This window comes from Scophthalmus maximus, chromosome 12 (genome assembly GCF_022379125.1).
Source record: "Scophthalmus maximus strain ysfricsl-2021 chromosome 12, ASM2237912v1, whole genome shotgun sequence".
Classification (NCBI taxonomy): domain Eukaryota; kingdom Metazoa; phylum Chordata; class Actinopteri; order Pleuronectiformes; family Scophthalmidae; genus Scophthalmus; species Scophthalmus maximus.
Genome location: NC_061526.1, coordinates 13,444,728 through 13,458,873, shown reverse-complemented (window position 1 = coordinate 13,458,873; position 14,146 = coordinate 13,444,728). Strand labels below are relative to the sequence as shown.

Below are 14,146 nucleotides of genomic sequence, written 5' to 3'. Positions count from 1 at the left end.
CAACTGAATTGCAACGCTGGTTGTCACTGCTGGCTTTTGCAGATTTATCCATCATGGAGAAATGGTGTTTACAGCCACCCTGGTGATCAGATCACAAGTGGACGGCTCTGAAGTTCAGGTGTGAACACACACAGATGCCCTGAGGTCCGATCACTTAGACCACATGGAGAAATTGTCTGGGACACGTGGCCAGTGTGAACACGTGTTCCGGGCTGAGGTCCTAATGTCCACCACCACAAAATCCTCTCTGACCACCACATAATGGATTTCTATTTCTTAACAGTTTCTCAGGGGAGGATAAACCAAATTCCATTATAGTTTCTCCCTTTTGTTGACTTGTTCAACACACAAACATTCATAAAATATAAGGACCGGGACAGGTCTTGAAACACCATGCACAATAAAATTGCAAACAGAAATCAAAGCGCATCAAGCTCAGTTAATTTGGACCCTGCCTCAATGCACAAGCATCAAGTCTCCAGGACAGCAACCCTGAAGGTGAAAATGTCCTTCTGACCATAGCCAGGCATCAAGGGGGCAATCACATCAAACCTCTCTGCTAATCAGAGTAAAAGATTGTGACCGCCAATAATACTTCTTAAGTTTTTCTATTAAAATCATACATCATATACAGGGATACAGTGAAACATCAACAGAAAACAGATGGCATACATGGTTCAAAAACAGGATGATCAACTTCCTTAATTAACCAAATGCAATCAATTATGTGTGGTGATACTATGTGTATTTAAAATTATCTTCAGTGAAACTGAATTAACGCACTAATTATCATGTGGCAGTGAACCTAAATACAAATCAAAGTCATTTTACTCAAATAAAACAATGCATGATATTCGAAATCTTAGCAAATTTAATCAATAGGCATTGAACACTTTCTTGATGGTCTTGAGGGACGTAGGAGCTGACCGGTGGATTTTCAAACCCCAGTAGCTGCTCTCGTCCTGAAGATGTCTTTGTCTTCATGTGTAATTTGTCAACATGTATTCATTCTCTTATTTATTCATTTGGATATTTATTCAATTCATTCTCTCATAGTCAGGTTTCTGTCACAAATCTAAACAATATGCTCAGGTCTTCAGAGGGATGATGAAGATGACAAACCCACCCCCTAATATAACCACCGTAGCAGGGATCCTGTTAGCACGGTGCAGCCACTGAGCAACATCAATCAATTCACTTTATGATCACATGCTGGTTATTTACCAATTAAGACCTCAATTAAGGCTAATTATTCAAATAATCAATTAGGCCAATTAAGTCTAGTAAAACAGAATCAAACATTGATATAAGACAAAATATTTCTGTTGGGGGAATCTGGGTATTAGAACAACAAAATGGATAGCAGAAAAATAACATTTTAATTGTTCATATAAATAACTATATTGGTTATTGTTTTTTTTCAGAGTGTGTATGCGATTTATACTCATCTTCCGTTTGAAATCGGATCTTTGCAATTCTCTGATATTTCCTCTGTGGATCATCATCAAAAGAAAACTCCAACATAGCTATAAATTAAATTTGTTTATTAAAAAAATACTGATCTCTCTCTCAAAGAGCGTGTTATGGATTCATCAATCTCTCTCTCTCTCTCTTTCTCAAGCAGACAAACACACACACACACACACACACACACACACACACTGTATGGCGCCCCAAGACTGCCTGTTCCCGGTCTCTGTAGTGTATTTAGTTCAGGATAATGTTGTCATTGCCCCACAACTATGACACCTCGAGAGAGAGAGACTTCAGCTGCTCGATGATGGTTGTGGCTTGCCACAGACAGGTTGACCTTGCTTGGTGCCTGAGAAGACTCGTCTAAACAGTTTCTCAGTGGAGGATAGACCAAATTCCACAACAGGTGTGAACAGATGAACTGTTGATACCAGGTCTGAACAGGGTCTAAAAGCTCCAAAAGTTGTGTTGGCTTCATGTGGACATTATTGAAATGGAAAGGCAACGATAAGTGTCTTCCGTTTGCTCTATATTGTGTATGTACTGGAGGCTTCACAGAGCGTCCAGGGACTGACTGGTGGTAGGTCCAGGTCCTGTTTGCTCACATCTGTGTGTATCTTTGTGTATACAGTATGTATCCCTGCCTGTGTGTGTCACTGCTCCAGGCCTCGTTCCTGTCGGACCAGCCGGAGCCTTACCTCCCCTTCCTCTCCCACTTCATCGAGACGCAGATGTTCGCTACCTTCATTGATAACAAGATCATGTCCCAGTGGGAGGAGAAGGAGCCACTGCTCCACGTCTTTGACGCTCGCATCGACAAGGCCCGGTTCTACAACGTGCGTGCTCCCAGCCTCAGATCCTCGGGCTACCAGAGGTGCTCCATCCTGAAGGAGTCAGGTGACATGTTCATGTCTGATTTATTTCTCTGGAAACGTGATTGCAACTGGAAGAATCTCCGTCTGTCTGTCTTTCTGAATGTGGATCGCATATCTCCAGAACCAATTCACAATGATTTATGGAAAAGGGGTGGGATTAAATAAGTGTGTACTTCTTCCCACTCCTTTTCGGACATGTAAAAAAAAAAGATTCATCAAATGTTTGTTATTCATGTATCACTGTTATCTATTTTGTGTAAAATTATTATTTTTTGTATTACCTTTTCTGTTTTCTTTTACATGTTCGAAATACATTTTCAATCAATCAATCAAAAACCATTCATCTTATAGGCTTCACACTTAGCATGTGTATTGTTAACGGCCCAAGGAAGCGCTTTGTCGAATTTGGTGCGATTAGGAATTTCCATCCATATTCTAGATGCAAACGCTGGATATTTTCAACTGATTTAATGTTTCACTGTACCGGCCGTGTGTACTTAGACTTGCATGGCTGAATCTTTGAGACAAGCATATGCTACTGGCAGGATCAACCAGGTAGCCCTTTAGTTTACGACACAAGCATTCTGTTACGAATCAGCTTTTGGGCGGCGGTGGCTCAGGAAGTAGACACGTCATCCACTAACCCCTAAGGTTGGCGGTTTGATCCCTGTGTAGCAGGATTAGTATGAAGATGTCCCCAGCAGTGGACAGTAGCCCCTCTGCGGCCCTTATACATAACAATTATATATATATATATATATATATATATATATATATATATATATATATATATATATATATATATATATATATATATATATATATTTATATTTACATATGTATGATAGTGGAAATTATATTAAAATCCTAATACAGAGAGAGTTATGGTTTGATACTTTTCCTCAAAATTCCTGCAGGTACCAAGGTCAATATTAATGTTCATTTTAATTAATTGTTAATTTCAGTTAATTGTTCTGTGCTATTATAATTTTTATGCAAAGAATGATATTTTCAAAAAAAGCTACTTTTCCTTTGTAATTGTATGGGGGGGTCAGTGTCTGTACAACACATACTTTATATAGGTTGTAGGTCTACAGCACACAGTAGTTTACAAGAGCATGAAGTTCTTCATAGATCTAGCTGCCTAAATTGCTATCAAAGTTTACTAGATTGATGGATTTAACTTTAAAAAGTACAAACTTTTCTTTCGGGGGAGCATGCCCCCGGACCCCCCTAGAGGGGTCTGACCCCCATAGCCTCTCAAAATCTCCACTACTCTCTGCTATCATTGTCCTCACTATCGTAAGTCGTTTATGCTACTGCCCACTGACATGGTTTTGAAGCTACTGTTATACAAAACTTGATCTCCAAACGTCTTAAAATGTGCATATTTAGATCAGGGAAAAAAACATTTGGAACTCGGTATTGCTAAAATCTTGGATACGGGACTGTATATAGATACAGTTAATTTACCATTTGGCTGACATACAGTTGACATTCCATTTTTTTTTTAACGTCTGTTAGCTGCAGGGTTTGGTTCTACTCCCGAACTGAATGTGGAATTTTTCCAATCTTTTTTATACAGCAGAGGACATCAAGCTTGGCTCTGAGATGTTCTTCTCCAACTCTAATAAATGTAGATTTCCATATTACAGCATGTGTCTCATGGATACGGGTTTATTCTGTGTGACTTTTTCTCGCTCCGTGGTGTTTTAGTAGAACTTTGCCGTTAACATATTCGTTCTCCCCCGCAGCTCAGGCCATCGAGCAACGGCTCAGGAGGGTTGACCACACCGCCGTCCACCCCCACCTGCTCGACATGAAGATTGGTCAGGGCAAGTACGAGCAGGGATTCTTTCCCACACTGCAGGCCGACGTGCTCAACTCGGGGCTGACCAATAGCAAGTGAGTGGACCGTCCTCCCTTCATTTAAATAGTGAGTGTCTGATTCCAGCAGCAGCAGCAGCAGCAGGTACAGTCGATGTTTGCTGAAGCTCTGGTCAGAGAGACAGGGAAGCAGCTTGTTGGGGAGCTTCTGCAGCCGAGGGACCAACACGATGTCAAAAATAGCCAAGTTACACACTTTTGATCCGCAGGTGGTCTCATAGGATGGCAACAGCTCAGCAGAGGAAAGACTGCTACAGACAACACACAGAGCACCTGAGGCTTGGTAACGACCTGAAGGAGGTAAACCGCTCGTCAGAACCCGTCCTCTACATGTCCACCTCCCTCCCCATGTTGTCAGATTTCTGTCTATCTCGGTTCCGTAACAAAATTCCTGTTGCTATCAGTTTGAAGTTTCTTCATTTTTTTTCTTCATGTGCATGCTCCCTTCCTCTCTTTCGTTTCCATTTCCTTATGTCTCTTGTGGTCCCCTGTCTGCCCGTGGGTCTTGTGCTGGTTGCACACGTCCTCCCTCTCAGCAGGTGGAGGGCTGTCTGGTCCTGCAAAACTCCATGGCACTTTGGGAGTGGGACAAAGCGTCCTCTCCGCCTAGCAAACCGCCTAAAAAATCTGCCTCTGCGTCCTGCCTGGTATGTGAAGGGGTTGCCAGTGTTCCTTGTAGACTCCCTCTCACAGACCACCCTCCACCCCCGAACTGTAGCTCTTCGTCTAAACGCTCACTGTGGCTGCTCCATTACAGCCTGAAAGATTTAAAACACATTTTTGATGAACAGTGGTTCGTCAGTTTCAACCTCGGCGAAAAGTACCTCATGTTTCTTGTGGCTGCTTCGCAATAAAAGCTGCAGCATGTTTCAACAGTAGTACCAGAATGTACCAGAAGTACATGTAATGTGAAACACAGAGAAGAATAACACACTGTTAGTCACCAGTTACACAAATTAAAACTGTTGGGGGGAAAGGTAAAACACATGCCACCTTTTTTAAGTGATGCAGTTTTGACTCAAGCACCGCAGAGTTATGTTTAAAACTGGATAGTGTGGGATCTGTCAAGACTGTTTGCAGTGGTACGAATTAGAATGTCAAAAGTTCAAGAAGTGCTGTGCACATTTAGTTACTGATGGGAAACACTCTATTCATCCATCCATCCATCCATTTTCTTCTGCTTATCCGGGATCGGGTCGCAGAGGCAGCTGGCCAAGCGGGCTGTTCCATACATCCCTCTCCCCAGCCATGCTTTCTAGCTCCTCCTGGGGGCTCCAAGGCCTGCTGGGATATGTAGTCCCTCCAGCAAGTTTTGGGTCTACCTCTAGGTCTCCTACGTGCCCGGTAAACCTCCATAGTAAGGCGCCCAGGTGGCATTCTGACAAGATGCCTGAACCAACTCAACTGACCCCTTTCGACGCAAAGGAGCAGCAGTTCCTTTAAAAAAAAAAATGCAGTTCAAAAAAATGAATATATATAATTTCAATGCTGGAAAATGTATGTAGCAGGAAATTCAATGCCTTTTAAATTCCAATGTGTGTTGAGACAGATTTGCTTCCATACAAGGACCTCCTCCTTTTCACAGCTTCTCGTATACGAATCACACTTTCACTTTCATCAGTGAAAATGTATGTTAGCAAAGGGAACTGGGTTGCTGAGGGGTTTGACCACACAGCATCATTTGACGCACATAAGCAAAGAAGTAAGACGCAGCAGATTAAAATCAGTTCATGTTTAATATATGTATGCATTAAATATGAATACAATCATAGAAGTGACTTCAATTGCAATGTAAATCTTAGATGAGCTTTGAGTGTTTTCCCATTAAATCAAGCTTGAGGTTTTCTCTGTATTGGTCAGGCCTCATCAAAGAGACTGAGTGGGTTTGATGCTGTGTGTTCAGAAGTTCCTGCAGGAGGCTCGCAGCCTGGGGAAGAACCTGCGACAGCCCAAACTGTCTGATCTGTCTCCTGCTGTCATCGCCCAGACCAACTGGAAGTTTGTGGAGGGTCTGCTCAAGGAGTGTCGCATCAAGGTGAAACACACAACCACAGCATGAGATTCACTGGCATAGTTTACATATATACTGCATTGAGTTTGCTTATTTACTTATCTTTGTCTGAGTTTATTAGAATTGTGACTATTCAATTATCCATCAATCCATTCAGACCAAGCGTATGCTGGTGGAGAAGATGGGCCGGGAGGCTGTGGAGCTGGGTCACACTGATGCCAACATCACTGGACTGGAGGAGAACACTTTGATCGCCAGCCTGTGTGACCTGCTGGAGAGGATCTGGAGCCACGGGCTGCAGGTCAAACAGGTCGGCGCAGGCACACTCTTTCAGCAGTGTATGAATGTCAATAAGACTAGAAAAGCGCTATATAAATAAAGAACCATCAACATATTAGATATTGAGGCCAAGAGACCATATTTTTCGTCGTAATTCAATTCTAAAGTCCAAATAGACTTTTAAGCTAAAATTAAAAAGATTATTCTTTTCGATACTGACAAGGAATAATCATGTAATAGTTAATGTTAAAAATAAAAAGGAAATTAAAAAGCACATTAAGAATGTAAAAAAAAAAAGGGTGAGGGTTAGGGTTCGACGGATCGCATTTATCTGCAAAACAAGTTACATTTGCATTTTCCATTTTAGCTTTGGCATTCTATTTACATTTCTTTCATTGTGACTTTCCATTTTCAAATTATCATTTTACATTTCTTATTTGTTTTTTCAATTGCCTTTTTCTTTTTAACTGAATTTATGGCTTGATTAGTCTTTAAAGGGTTGTACAAGAATATTTTTTAAATTTGAATTATGACCAAAGATATCAACCATGAATTTCCTGATTCATCTTTTATAACATGTTGTATTCCTTTTTCAGTCCCTGCACTAGCTGTTGATATGTCATGTTATCTGATGTCGTCCTCTCTGTCCTCCCAGGGGAAGTCGGCCCTGTGGTCCCACTTGCTGCACTACCAGGCCCGTGAGGAGAAACTGGAGAAGCAGCACACAGAGTCAACATGTAACACACACACACACACACACACACACACACAAACACTGTGTCCTTGTCTCCTTCACACAGAGTTCTGAGAGTAACACGTGTCACATTATGTATTTCTCCTGAACAGTGTCACATGTTCCTGAGAGGAGGAAGTCTGACTCGTCCATGTCGCTGCCGTCGCTCCGTGTGTCTATTCTACAGGACATGAGGTACAGTAAAGTTGTAGGTTGACTTCACACAGCCAGTGTAAGAGAGGCAGACCTCCTCTGTGACCACATGGACACTGTCTGCAACACTTCTGGTATCATCCCATCAAGTGAATATATTTTTGTGTGGTCTCATATGTGACCTGTTTTGTTATTGTACAGTTATGGAAAGTAATTGAGTTTTGCTCACTGCTCAGCATTGATTGGTTCTGCCAGCAGAGGTCAGGAGCAGCACATCGGTCAGGAGCAGCACATCAGCTCAATATTTCGTTGAACCCCTGTGTCACATCCAGCATCACGGACACTGACACAGAGCTGTCGCACCACATACACAATAATTGTGGAGGTGTTTTCCAACAATAAGCCTTTAAAATAAAGCAAAGTTCACTTCACAGGAATGACCAGCATCCACAACATGAGAAATGTAATTTCCAATTAATCAGAAATTTGTCTGGAACCTGTATAGATATTTAGAGAAGAACTGAGTGTTGTTGTGGTGAGACAGGACCTTAACTCTGTACCTGCCGGTGAGGAATGTCAACCAGTGTGTGGTGTGCGGCACCGTCCGTTAACATCTGACTCATCACTCGGGCCTCTGTCTCTGCAGTCACATCCAGAGCATGTCGGAGATCAAGACCGATGTGGGCCAAGCCAGAGCCTGGATCCGTTTGTCCCTGGAGAAGAAGCTGCTCTCTCAGCATCTCAAACAGCTGCTGTCCCGACAAACCTTAACCAGGTGAGCGTGATCTGCCCTGCTCAACACTCGCTGAGATCTACAGTGACTGCATATCTGAAAAGATGAGTAACTGTAAACCTGGAATCAAAACAAAGTCTATGTTGTATCAAATTAGTGAAATGAAAGCTTGTCGACGTTTCACAGGTACTAATACTAATCTGGTTCCTGGTAATGACAGGTGGGGAATTGAACCAGGTATTCATTTGATAAACCATGTAGTTTGTCTTTTTTCTCCTGAAAAGTGGATCATACTGTTTACAAACAGTTACATTACATTTATTTAGCAGATGATATTACCATGAAGATATTACCCCCCCTTTTTCAATTAAGTCTTTGTCCAGATCAAGAATGAGCATTTTAGTCAAACAAATATTATTTAATCCGACAGTGACAATAAAATATGTCTTCATATGGCTTCAGACATAATGTTATTAACATCTTTAACTGTCATTTTTTGTTTCCTGTTTACATCAGCAAGATTTTATTGTTTCAACTACATTGTAGTCCAGTCTTTTTTCATCAGTGACACTGCAAGTTGATATAGTCAGTTATGGTCAGGTATATTATAACTTTTTGGTACATTCACTTCCTCTCTGGTTTCCTGAAGCTGGTGGTTAATGATGCTGACTCTCCGTTACCGACACCTCACGCCACAGGAAGCCGATCCCAACCATTGAGCAGCAGTGTAGATGGACTGAGTTTTGTTTTTCATTGACGTAAATTCTGTATCTACAACATGTGAAGCCCGGACTTTAACTCATTCTGTGTTCCTCAGGAAGCTGTACAAGCGCTACGCCTTCCTGCGCTGCGAGGAGGAGAAGGAGCAGTTCCTCTTCCACCTGCTCTCTCTCAACGCCGTCGACTACTTCTGCTTCACCAGCGTCTTCACCACCATTAGTGAGTTCACATCAGCTCACATTCACACTTGACCTTGCTGTACAGAATGTTGCTTCAGTGCATCAGCTTCCTCCCTCAATGAGACACTGCCCATGGTGGAAGCATTTTGTTGTATTCAGAGGCAATGATTTCAGTCATTAAAGCAGGAAAAGATGATAAATACTGGGACAGCTATAAAGCAATCTCTAAATAACTGAAAGTTAACAACGGTTTAAGTCATATCGCTGATGGTTCAGAATGAGCTCTTTCAAAACACGGCACAGATACTCAATACACTGATCTGCTACAACATCAGAACTAGTTTTGTGTTTTCTGTAATCTCTAAAAGACAGAACATGTGCGTATTCATGACAGATCTGATAGATGAAGATGATGTAAGACATTGGATGATATCAGGAGAATGCTTCTTATTATAGAAGTACAAAAAACAAGGAAAGTGCTGTATTGCTGTTGAATAATTTGACTGTATATCAGTGAGGGGGAAATATTCTGAGAGGAGAGGATGTGGTGACGTGATGTTATTGTATCAACCTGCATTTGCCATGCATTATGCTTACAGTGGTGACCTATCAAAAATAACAGTAGTTTTATTCCAGAATCACCATATTTCCATAACCATCTGGATTTGGAGGAGAAGCCATGAACTCTAACTAAGAGAGAGACAAGCTTTCTCTAAAATCGCTTACTGTCCCTTTAAGTGTGCTGGGCAGTAGCTACTGTCGCCGTCTACTTCTCCGTGTGCAAAGAGGCTCAAAATATTTTCTTTGCAAATATATTGAAATGGTTGTTTATTGACTGTATAACACAATAAAGAACAACACAATCACTGAGACCGAAAAAAAATCAACATCTTTCTTCCTCAGTCCTGAGGGAGGATTTATTGCACAAGGTTCTTCTATGATTTTGAAGGATCTTATTTTTTCTGGTCACTTTCTGATTCTTGTTGCAAGAATTAGAATGAGTTATATTTGTTAATGTAGTTGCATCTTTCCAGACTGAACTGTTTAAATCAGTGAGATGAGAAACCGTTTGTAAGCAGTTTGCTGAAGTTTAACTGAAATGAGACTAAAATGTTTTTGACTACTAAAAACTGACTGCAAATAAAACAGGTCAGGTTGATTATGAGCCCGTTTAGACCTGAGTGATGGACAGGTGTGACCACACATTAGAGATGCAGTTAGGAGCTGGTTTAACAGTGTGAACGCTCAGTGTTTCACATACACTGACCGACACATTGATTTTCTTTTTTTGTTAACAGGAAAATCTCTCTTTTCCCACACAGACACACAAACATGTTTGACACGTTTGACCACTGACAGAAAAACAAGAACAGATTTGGGAGATGAGGTCCCCATGACGATGGGAGCATCAGGGGCTGGGACCATAGACTGTATATAAACAGGCTGTGACCCACACTGTGAGTGACATCTGGCTCTGACATGTTTGTCCCTGTAGTGATCCCATACCGAGTCGTCATCATCCCCATCAAGACGCTGAGCAACGCCATGACCACGTCCAACCCCTGGGTGTGTGTTTCAGGAGAGCTGGGGGACTCGGGGGTCATGCAGATCCCCAAGAACATCCTGGATATGACTTTTGACGTGAGTAGTGTACGCTTTGATCCCCTACCTCCTGTCTCATTGCAGAACCAGCATGATAACAGCATTCTAACAGCATGCTAGTGGTTAACGTCCTAATCTAAAAACAATTTTAATATTCAAGTCCCTTAAATTCAGATCCCCAGCAGGGACTAAATCAGTCAAGTATGGTAAATGGTAAAGGACTGCAGTTATGATAGACTGTATATATAAATGGACGTGGGTCCGGAAAGTGAAGCCAATGCAGAAGTGTCTGAAGCCTGTATTCTGTGTACTGACCAGCAGGGGGCAACTATATGAGAAAGTGACTCTAGTTCTCACTTGATTTATAATGTCAGTAAACATTTTCCTGAGGAGTTTATGGTTCAGTCTCTAGTTTTCAAGTCTTCTTCAATACATGATGCTCATTTTGTACATCCTGGTCCATTTAGAGTCTAACAAAGTATTGTATGTATTGGCGCATGGATATGCGATTGACAGCATATATATATATATCCTGTTACTGTTCAGCTGCAGGCCTTACTGTTGTTCACTCAGCCTTCTGAGTCATGACGAAATCAATCTGCAGTGAGATTGAGGAGCTCACTCAGGATGTTCTGTCCTCTCAAACCGCATGGTGGTCTGTGTGGTGAAGTCTCTGTTTCTGTTTGCATGATGGATGCTGTTTCTGTCATTGCCACATCTGTCATGTTTATTGTCCATCCATTGTGTTGTAACAAGTGTTTCCATCTCCCTCAGTCTGCTTTCAGGCCGCATATGCACATCTTCACCTTGTTCAAGGTTAGAGGCCCCTGCCCCGTTCCCACCTCCCTCCCATCATCTCCCTTTTTGACACACTTATGTACTTGTGCTGTTGCTCTGCAATTGACCTGCTTTTAGTTTGGACTGGGTCATAATTGGTTATCTTTTTTTCAGAATAGAACACCATCTTTACTGCAAGTACAGTCCCAGATTGAGTCAAAACACTGCCCTGTACTGTAGCTCATGTTTGGACTAGAACTACTGAAAGAAGTGGAATTAAAATAAATGTTCAATGTAGTTAAATGTTATGTGTTACTACATGTAACTGAAATGTGAATTAAACAGGACAATGATTAAAGAAAAATAGTAATTTAACTAAATCTATTAACTTTAAGTTCAAGACCATTGTAATGAGTCTGGAAGTTTCTCTCTCTCTCTCTCTCTCTCTCTCTCTCTCTCTCTCTCTCTCTCTCTCTGTGTGTGTGTGTGTGTGTGTGTGTGTGTGTGTGTGTGTGTGTGTGTGTGTGTGTGTGTGTGTGTGTGTGTGTGTGTGTGTGTGTGTGTGTGTGTGTGTGTGTGTGTGTGTGTGTGTGTGTGTGTGTGTGTGTGTGTGTGTGTGTGTGTGTGTGTGTAGTGTCACAACCTGGGGAAGCTGACCACGGTGCAGTTGGGTCATGATAATGCTGGTCTCTTGGCGAAATGGCTGGTGGACTGTGTGATGGTGCGTAACGAGATCACAGGACACACATTCAGGTGAGTGTGGCCTGTTCATCAGTTTCATTAAATATATCTCTCATGTCTTTCTCTCTGACCTGACCTTAGACCCATATCTGCGCTCCAGAAACACACATACTTCAGGGGGGGGAATGGCCCACGTGTTGCAGAGTTATGTTTTATTTTTCGTCGGAAATAACGTCAAATCTAGTTCATGGTGTTTGTGCAGCGGGTCTCATCTAATCACAGATTTGCTGATTGTTCTTCTCTCAGTGAACGTTTTCTAAAATTCTCTGATAAAACTGATCAATGAGATTCAGGTTGTATTCTGTGAGAATAGACATGAAGTCAGTGAGCAAACATTCTATAGTCTTACTCTGTGAAAAGCAGATTAATCCAGGAGCTAGATTAATCAATAATTAAAATAATTTCAAATATACTAATTGTAGTACAGTATATCTATGGGACAGCAGGAGTGAGTGTGTGAGTGTTCAGGATGATGAAGGAACATGTCACATGGTGCAACACTGAGGCTTTGGAAATTGTGTTGGTTTTCTGCGATGGTGCGACGCACCTGGCAGCGGCACGATCATGGGCTGTGTCACAAATGTGACCGCTTTGTGCAACCGTATTCAACACGACGTAGCAAACATGGCGAATTACACAGAGGTCGGGTCCACCTCATGTAACTATATTTAACTCATTCAAAGTTGACGAAAAAACATTGGTTCTTTGTTGCAGGTAGTCTGTCACTCAACTCCTGCTGACGCTGCTAAAATATACACTTTAATTTCCCTGGAAACAGAACTTCAATCTCCAATCTCGTACACGTATTCTTTTTACTCTTTAAAGCTGTTTTCATGAATGAACTCTTTCTGACATGGGGCAGGGAGCAAAGCCTTATATGGTAAAAGATAAAAGCGTTTGATGAATCTGACGTGGTCTGATCGTACGAACTCACAAGTACGAACAAATGTATATGACAAATTCAGGATCAGAATGCGAATATGTTCTTGCTTCATGTTCATTTTGCGTGAGGCCCAATATGTCACAACATCCTGTCCTCTGCACATCCTCGGACAGATGCTGGGTCATCTTTACTTACTTTATCTTTACTTTACAACCACAAATCATCTGTAGTCTGCATCTCCTCACCACTCACTACCCTGGACGGAGCTCACCTTCATGATAGTACACTTTAAACTGTCACCCACACTGTGGGAGATGACACGTCCCTGTGAATATTTAATGTATTACAGGCACAAAATACCTGCGCAGTGGGACTAAGTAATGGGGGACAGAGAAAATGTGTACATATATGGTGAATATATCAGAATGTGTGACATCTAAGTTTATTACTCTGCTCTTATATCCAGTTCATCTACCACAACACACAGCACGTGTATTTGTTAGAATGAGACATCAGAGATTTGCTGATAAGAATGAAACATGATCTTTCCCTGCAGGTTCCCATGTGGTCGATGGCTCGGTAAGAGCGTGGACGACGGCAGCCTGGAGAGGGTTCTGATTGGGGAGCTGGTGGAGCCCGGTGGAGAGGAGGATTCTGCGAGGGGCTGCCGTACACCCCCGCCGCAGCGTTCACCGTCCCAGACCAGACACATCAGCATCACATCACAGTGTGGACGAGCATACAGTCAGTATCTGTCAGGGCTGGGGAACATGACGAGGCACTATTAGCCCTATAGGCGACGATTTATGTCACTGCCATTTGAATGCTCGAGACCCCCATGTAAAATAAACCTTATGCCAAAACCATGGCCTACATGAATTATTGCCATACGGATTTGAAAGTAGTAGGAGTAAACAGTGACACACACATACGGCGCTGAACGTCAGTGAGCTGTGAAAAAGCTTTCAGCCCAGTGGACGGCTCCACTCTTTGTCACAAGCCATGAATAAAACCGATATTATCATAGATGAAACGTTTAACTGATGAAACAAATAAGACAGAGACAGCGCGGTTTAAATACACTCTGTCTAAAACATTTG

General features: G+C 42.0%; 1 protein-coding gene across 4 annotated transcripts in view; it reads left to right on the top strand.

Annotated features, from left to right (window-relative positions):
• dennd5b (DENN/MADD domain containing 5B) overlaps positions 1–14,146 on the top strand; it is a 48,115-nt gene that overhangs the window by 22,284 nt on the left and 11,685 nt on the right. Inside the window, exons 7-20 of one of the 4 annotated variants that reach the window (XM_035646059.2) lie at positions 2,139–2,370; positions 4,103–4,253; positions 4,445–4,535; positions 4,772–4,882; positions 6,139–6,270; positions 6,404–6,556; positions 7,181–7,262; positions 7,372–7,453; positions 8,058–8,186; positions 8,962–9,083; positions 10,539–10,684; positions 11,420–11,461; positions 12,057–12,175; positions 13,603–13,790. In XM_035646059.2, coding sequence (XP_035501952.2) covers positions 2,139–2,370; positions 4,103–4,253; positions 4,445–4,535; positions 4,772–4,882; positions 6,139–6,270; positions 6,404–6,556; positions 7,181–7,262; positions 7,372–7,453; positions 8,058–8,186; positions 8,962–9,083; positions 10,539–10,684; positions 11,420–11,461; positions 12,057–12,175; positions 13,603–13,790 — 1,780 coding nt within the window. The remainder of the gene's footprint in view (positions 1–2,138; positions 2,371–4,102; positions 4,254–4,444; positions 4,536–4,771; positions 4,883–6,138; positions 6,271–6,403; positions 6,557–7,180; positions 7,263–7,371; positions 7,454–8,057; positions 8,187–8,961; positions 9,084–10,538; positions 10,685–11,419; positions 11,462–12,056; positions 12,176–13,602; positions 13,791–14,146) is intronic. The other 3 variants (XM_035646072.2, XM_035646067.2, XM_035646078.2) reach the window with 3 other exon arrangements.